The sequence below is a fragment of the Leucopleurus acutus genome (assembly GCF_964270905.1).
Source record: "Leucopleurus acutus genome assembly, chromosome: 3".
In the NCBI taxonomy this organism is placed as follows: Eukaryota; Metazoa; Chordata; class Mammalia; order Artiodactyla; family Delphinidae; genus Leucopleurus; species Leucopleurus acutus.
The window spans coordinates 50778297-50785895 of record NC_139145.1 but is presented as its reverse complement, the minus strand read 5'-3'; the positions used below and the strand labels follow the sequence as shown (position 1 = coordinate 50785895).

At 46.5% G+C, this 7599-nt stretch overlaps 1 protein-coding gene across 1 annotated transcript in view; it reads left to right on the top strand.

The window, feature by feature from the left end:
• Nucleotides 1-914: 914 nt before the first annotated feature.
• AFAP1L1 (actin filament associated protein 1 like 1) overlaps nucleotides 915-7599 on the top strand; it is a gene marked incomplete at its 5' end in the record, with an annotated part of 70900 nt that continues 64215 nt past the window's right edge. Inside the window, 2 exon segments of the mRNA XM_082835894.1 lie at nucleotides 915-1126; nucleotides 1128-1207. Of these exon segments, the coding sequence (XP_082692020.1) occupies nucleotides 915-1126; nucleotides 1128-1207 (292 nt within the window).

Sequence of the window (7599 nt, the reverse complement as noted above, 5' to 3'; positions counted from 1 at the left end):
GCAGGATGCTTTTTCCCAAGTCCTCCCTTGTGCCTTTGCACAAGATGGTCCCAATGCCAGAATGTTCTAAGTAAAGGAGTGGCCTAGCCAAAACTTCAAACTGTGACCTGGCCTATCTTGGGGTGGAGGAGTGTCTAGAAGGAGAACTAGGCCTGGACTTCACTTTATGAAGGGTCTTAAATTTAGACATTTCATATTATCTATAAACGGTTCGGACCTACTTTCACAGAGACACACTAATAGGATGAAAGATGTTGACATTCTTCATACAACTTTAAACTTAAATCCCATTCCTGACCACACTGGCCATAGCAATATTTTTTCTACATCCTGTAATTATTTTGGGAAGAGCACACGTAACATTGCACTGCATTTGTATGCTAAAAAAGTGTTCATTTCCACAATTTTTATCACTCCGTGTTGGCATTCTTCACGTTTTAGTGCACAGGGAACCTCGAAAGTTGGATGTGTCCCAAGCCATTGTCCACCTTTTAGCAATCCTCTCTTTCTCTCCTTTTCCTAGGTGGTTTTATTTTTTAAAGATCTTTATTACTTCACTCCTCTCTTACACCATTATTGACACTGTACCAGCATAGAGTTTGGTCCACTGTCTCGCGCTAGAAGGTGCCCAGGAAAGACCTGTTTAATGGAGAAGATAAACCAAAAGCCAGGAAATGGGTGGCAGCTGCAGGCAAAGAGATTTTGATTCCACTGTTGAAAAACAGGTTCTAACAGTCTGTACAATCTGAAAATGGACCGGGCTGGGAAGTGCAGTAGTAAGCCCCTCGTCACTAGCGTAATGCAAGCAGAGCTGAACAACGCCTTGGTCTGGACGGGGGTGGGAAGCACGGGCGCGGGTACGAAAGAAAGCGTGTGAACTGGGATGTGGGTCCTCTAGCCCCTCACGGAGGGGCATGAGGACTTGCGAAAGGCAGGGCGTGGCGCGGAGCGTGTGCGGGACCAGGGACACCGCGGCCCAGGGGGCGAGGCGGGCTCCGGGTCTATTCCGGGAGCGGGAGCGGCGTGCAGGGGCAGGCGAGGGCGGGCGGAGGCGCTGGGCGAGCATCCTGTCGGGGGAGGGGACGCGCGGAGGGCGCTCCAGCGGGCGGGACTGGAGAGCGCCGCACGCCCGCAGCCGCCGGCCCCGCCGGAGGCACCGCGCCCTGCTCCGCGCGATCGATCGCCGGCGCCATGGACCGAAGCCGCGGTAAGAAGAAAAGTGGTGCCCACACTTGTTGCTTGGTGGGGAGGGGAAAACCGAACGATCTAGAGGCCAGAGAGGAGAAGGGAGAGACGGGCGGTGGAGCCGGGGTGAGAAGCGTGGGCGCGTGGGCGCGTGGAGCGGGTAGGGGGGGGTCGAAGGCCGGGCGCTGTGGGTACAGGTGCCTCCTGGGCCAGGGCAGCTAGGGGTCTGTTAGGGACTCGTGTGTTAGGGACTCGTCCCGGAGCTGAGTCGCCTCCTGTTTGTGAAACCAACGTTTTCATACACTTGGAGTCTTAACTTCATAAAAGAATGCCCCACAGGATTCCTGAGGACGGCGAGCTCCTCTGACCCCATCCCACCTCCCCCCAACCCCCACCGAAAGTAAAATAGGGCTAACGAGTCACACTCTTGAAAACCGCCGGACATGTGAAGCCCCTACTGTTCGCACGCTGAGAAGCCCCAGGAGACGAAGTGTGCAGCTACCCAGGGTATCGGGAGGAGGAGCTGCAGGAGTGTGTGTGGGTGGCACATGGGTGTCCGAGCCCTGGCTCTGTTCCTGACAAGCTGCGTGACCTTAACCTACCCTTTTTCTCTCTGGGCTAGTGACGAGGTTAGACCACATGGTCTCTGAGACCCTTTTTTGCTTGGACTCTTTTTCAGGAGACGAGAGTATTTGATAAAGTTTCACAGACATGGTGGGGGCTTGTTGAAACTGCAATTGACAGGAGCAAAGAGAGGGCATTTATGGGGGGCATTCATTGGGGCCTGTGCTTAAGTAAAGGCCTGGACACCTCAATGGGCTCATGTCTGTAAAAAAGGTGGCCTGCTTGAACATGGGGGCAGTGTCAAAGGCTGACAACCAGAACACCAGTGTCATAACTTCCCACCTCTGGAATCCAAGGAGATCACAGGTGTGAATGCACTTGGTAAACTGGAGTGCTGTGCCAACATGAGAAGCATTATTATTCTTGTTATTATTATTATTATTAATGGAAAATTCCTCCCCTTCCCTACAATAATCTTACACCCTTCCTCCATCTGCCTGTTTGCTGTGCTAAGGCCTCCAAGGGGAAAAAAAGGAGTGGCCAGGGGTGTGGAAGCAATTAGGAAGGGCAGTGGGGGCAGGGATGAGAAGAAGAGCAGGTGTCGGGGTACCCTCCCTGCACCCCTGTTATGGGTAAAGCCAGAGTTCAGAGGGCTACAGGGGACCCCAGACTTCCAGGTCAAGGTGCTGGGGACAACTTCCCCACCCACCCCATCTCCAACACACAAAATGCTGCATCCACCCTCTATTAGGAGCTGGAAGGGCAGGCAAAAAATGGAGGGGGGCTTCTGTTTGGCTCTTTGGGGACCAAGGCTGTGATTTGTAAAGCAGTTCTCACCTGTTAACTGACTCCTGGACAAGTCTGCAAAGAGCAGACGCACTCGCCAGGGAGGAAAAAGAAAAGAGAGAAGAGGCACCGCTAATATTCCTCAGTCCCCCATCCCCATTTCCCACATTGTACATTTAAAGCAAAGAGCACTGCCCTTCACCCCATCACACCCCAAAAGTTGCCAAATACCACCCTGTCCCCAGTACAAAATCCCCATAACTAGCCTACCTGGAGCTGTGGAAAACAGACCACCCAGAGCTTTGACAGACCATGAGTGATAATAATTCACTCAGTTTAAAATGCTTAATAACTGATGCCTCACTCAAGAAGGCTGCTTCCAGACCACTCTTCCTAGGAAGCCAGACTTCCCGGGAATCTATTAGTACTCAGAATGCTCTAGGGCTCTGACCTTCTCCCCGCTACGGGCTTTCCTAGCCTACTTTCCTTCTCCTTCATAGCCCTTGTCACGATGTGCCATTACTCTAAGAGTTAGTTATCCGACTATGTGTTTGGTGTCGACCTACCCTGCCAGAATGTAAGCTTCCGGAAGGTTGGGAGTGGATCTGAGTAGTCACCCTGCTGACACCAATGCCTGGCACACAGTAGGAGCTCACTAACAGTGGTTCAAGTAGTTCATTAGTAATATGAAACACACTTTATAGTGTATCCCAAGTTGATTAATTGTAATGCTGATTTTTAAAAATACATACCACAAAATCCTCACATCAGAACAATTCTTTGTGACTTGCAAAGGCCTGCGCAAATGCGAGTGAAGTGGATGAGGCACACAGGACCAGGTCATGTGTCTAGATCCTCAGCTGTCTACCCTGAGAAACTACTGCAAACACTGTATGAATTAAAACTATATATGAACTATAATGCAAAATCTGTGTGGGTTTTTAAGATAAAATGTGAGAGACTTCACAGATCATTCCAGTGGAAATTCCTTCTTGTGCCCATATCCCCAGGAGGGTGTGAGCACTCTCTTCTTTTGCCAGGGAAATTTTAAGAAGCACAGGTCTCATTTCAGCCCCATACTGACCACGTGGGGAGTGGGACTGTCATGCCCAGGGAAGGAAACCACACTTCACTATTAATAACAGTAACAACTGAAATCATCAAGGTCTTATCATGAGCCAGGCAACATGCTCAGCTTTTTACATGGCTTCTCTTGGAAAAAGCGATGGGATGGGGCTATGACTAGGTACTGTCATTAATCCCTACCTCACAGGAAAGCAGGCTTGGCAGTGTATTAGTCAGCTAGGGCTGCCATAACAAAATACCACAGACTGGGTGGCTCAAACAACAAATTATATCCTTACAGTTCAGGAAGCTAGAAGTCCAAGATCAAGGTGCCATCTGGGTTGATTTCTGGTGAAGCCTCTCTTCTAGGCTTGTATATGGCTGCCTTCTCACTGTGTCCTCACATGGCCTCTTCCCTGTGCACAGAGAGAGAGAAAAAGAGAGAGAGATCTCTGGTGTCTCTTCCTCTTCTTGGAAGGGCATCAGTCCTGTTAGATTAGGGCCCACCTTTATGACCTCATTTAACCTTAATTACCTCCTTAAAGGTCCTATCTCCAAATGCAGTCACACTGGGGGTTAGGGCTTCAATGTATGGATTGGGGTGGGGGGGTGGGGGACACAATTCAGTCCGTAACAGCAGGATTAGATCACTGACTTTAACTTATACAGTCACTTGCCATGTGAGAGACAGAGCTGGGTTTGAACCAAAGTCCTGATCTTAAGCTTGCTGCTGGCTGCCTCTAGAGTAGGGCTTGGATGCCAAATCTTCCTGCTGCAGGTCCAGGCACCTCCATTACACCACAACTATACTGTTCAGATCTTCAGTAGCAATTACAGCATAGAAGCTCGTCATCAAAGTCAACTGACTTGAGAATGAAAACAAACCTGGGAAGTAGGATTTCTAGTCTAACAGGATATGTGTCTTCCCATGAGTAAAGCAGGATTCATATAGTAACAGACACAGAAACCACTTACATTATAATGAAATTCCTTCCAGCAGGACTTCCCAATTCATGAATATCATTCAAAGAGAATCAGCCATTGGTGAAGATACCACCTTCACTACAGACTAATGATTATGGCCACCACCTTCTACAGGACCAGTAACTTAACTCTTTATCTTCTAATGAGGATAAAATATGGACACTGATGATGTCTACTTCTTGGGGTTGTTATAAATATTAAGTATATGGAAAATACTTCAAATAATGCCTAGCATATGAGAACCAACAATAAATGCTGGCTATTGTAATAATTACAGTCTTTTGTTAATCAGATTCAACATAATAAAATTCTATTGGCCCCAAGCTGGTCTGACTCTGAGGACACTTTTTGAGTCCCTACTCCTTTTTAAGAACTGGGCTAGACAACTTTGTATACAACTCAAAGACAGGGACCATGTCATAATTTCTGTATCCGTGGAGCTCCTTCATGGTGCGTGTCTCTCGGAAATCCATCTCTGACATGCAATAACTGAACCATTTGATGAGAGTTTCTGAGTGACTGACAAAATATTAATATATAAGGCCAATGTGTCTATTTTCTCTTATTTATTCTATTTATTCCTGCCTGCTGACTATGGTTGTGTCTTTTTGCTTTTGTGAACTTTCTAGTCTTCTCGAGTTCTTCGCTTTAAAGCCTTTGGTCTAAATTTTCTCTAATTTTTAATACACCTTCTTAATATCCAAGGTTGTATCTGATATGCCTAGCTCATATGAAACAATCAATTTCCCCAAATTTCCTTTCCTTTCTACTTTACAACTAGTTCTTTTTCAACTAGTTGCATTCAACCCAAGATGGGAGTTTCTTCTGCTGAATTATATTCTCTGGGAGATCATATTGTCTCCTGGGCAACTCAAGACATAATCTGAAGCTCTGCTTTTCATTAAGTGATATTTTTATTATTTAAGAGATGCTAGAAGAACCTACTCGTGTCTTGCCTTTGTTGGACCAGCTTTGAAATCTATATTACGGAAGCCACATCTTCCCTATCTGTGGCTTCCATTGGCCAAGTAGCCCATAGCCATTCCTATGATGAGCTCCCATCCATGACTCATTGCCCAACATCTGTCCCCAAGGCTGTGAATTCCCATACCTCTTCCCTGACATCTGAGTTCATTCTCTACTCCTATCAATTACTGTTCTTCCAAAAGGAACATGCACCCATATTCATGTTTTCCCTCCAAACATGTTCCATAAGGTCATCTTTGTCGGCCTGGAGACTCAGTAGAGCTGAGTCATTCAGAGAATGGACAAATTTAGGCTTCGACCACGACTTCCTAGCTGTATGATCTTGTATGAATTGGATAAATTACTTAATTTCTCTGAATGTCAGTTTCATTTCATTTGGAGTGTCATGGGAAAAGATAATGCATGTAAGGTAGCACTTAGGAAACATTCAGTAGATGATAGACGTTACATTTATCAAATATAATTACTTGGATTTTAGCCACACTCTGCAATGGTTGTATGTATAGGATTTAACCTTACTCTCTTCCCTGAAGAGGCTTCTGCTGGCACTAGACATCACTTCCACTGCCTTGTCCCACACAGGGTTTATTCTGCCTCTCCCTCAACTATCAGTTTCAAACCCCACTTCTCACATGGGTGAGTACCCTGCCGAGTAAGTTCTTCCCTCTCCACTCTCTGCCAAGAGCCTATCATTATTTCATTCTGATCTTTGGTTCGGAAAAACAACCCTGTTTTTGGATACCATTAGCTTCTCATACCCTTCTTACCCTTCTGCAAAAACCTTGCAATTGAACAGAAAAATAAAACCCCACTACCATACACACCAACAGCAGCTTCCTGTTTCTTCCCACACACTTCTTTCCCTCCCTGCAGTCTCACTTCCAGTCACACCTTCTGCTGAAAGCCCACATCTAAGGGTCACAAACGGCTTCCATTTTGTCTAATTTTTCACCCTTCCCAGTCCCATCTTCTGGGCCTCTCTGTAGCTCTGACCCTCTACGCTTTTCTAAATGGATTCTCCTATTTGCAAAGATGGAGAAAGCATGAATTTTGCAATCTGATAAACCTAGGTTAACCACTGCTCCATCCCTCTGCCAGAAGGCTTTTCTGCCTCTCCTTCTCCCACCTCCAATCCCACTGCTATAGGTGCTCATAGCCTCTGGGCTTCTCTTGCCCTAAGGCAAGTGACCCAACTAAGTCTTATTCTGCTAGTCTGAAAAGCAGGAATAATGACACCCAAAATTGGGAGACTGCAATGTGGTAATATTTGCCCAGCACCCAGCACCTGGCCCATGATAAGTGCTTACTAACTGTTATTTCCCATCTTTTCTCTAGCTCACTTTTTCTTCTTTGATGGCTCTTGCCCATCTCTCTCCACCACCTCAGCCCTCTCTCTAAACTCACATCTGTAGACAACCAAGCCCCATTATGACGTCTACTCTTAATGTCCATTTTCAGCCATGAGTTGAGCTCCACTCTCCTGCACTGGCTCCTGCCTGTGGAAGTTTCCATTTGGAAGTCAACTCAACCTCCAAGTGACCCAATTTTGAACTCATCTTATTCACCACCAAATCAGATCACCCTTCCTGTTTCTCTTTTTCTGTTAACAACACAATCACGTGAGGAGCTACTGAAGGAAATGGGGCTGTTTGTGAATAAGACTAAATTTGAAGGGGGTACATGAGATCAGTTCTCAAACTAGCTGTCCTGTAGAAGAGGTAATAGAAAGACTCTCCAGAAGGCTATACAAGAGGTTAAACACAGACCAACTGGGGCACAATCTGGGAGAAGCATACAAATGAAAAGAGCTATTCAATGACAGAGTAGGAGGTGCCCAGGAACATAATGAAGCAGAGGCTGAGTGGCCACAGATCAGGGAGCCCCAGAGTGGCTCCTATCACAGTAATAGGGATCACAGTAATATATAAGTTAAAACAACTGTCACTCAATTCAAGAGGTTTCTATAGGCATGACCCTTTTGCAAACTATAGAGAACAGGACTTGTAGGAGTATATACTTCAACCTGAA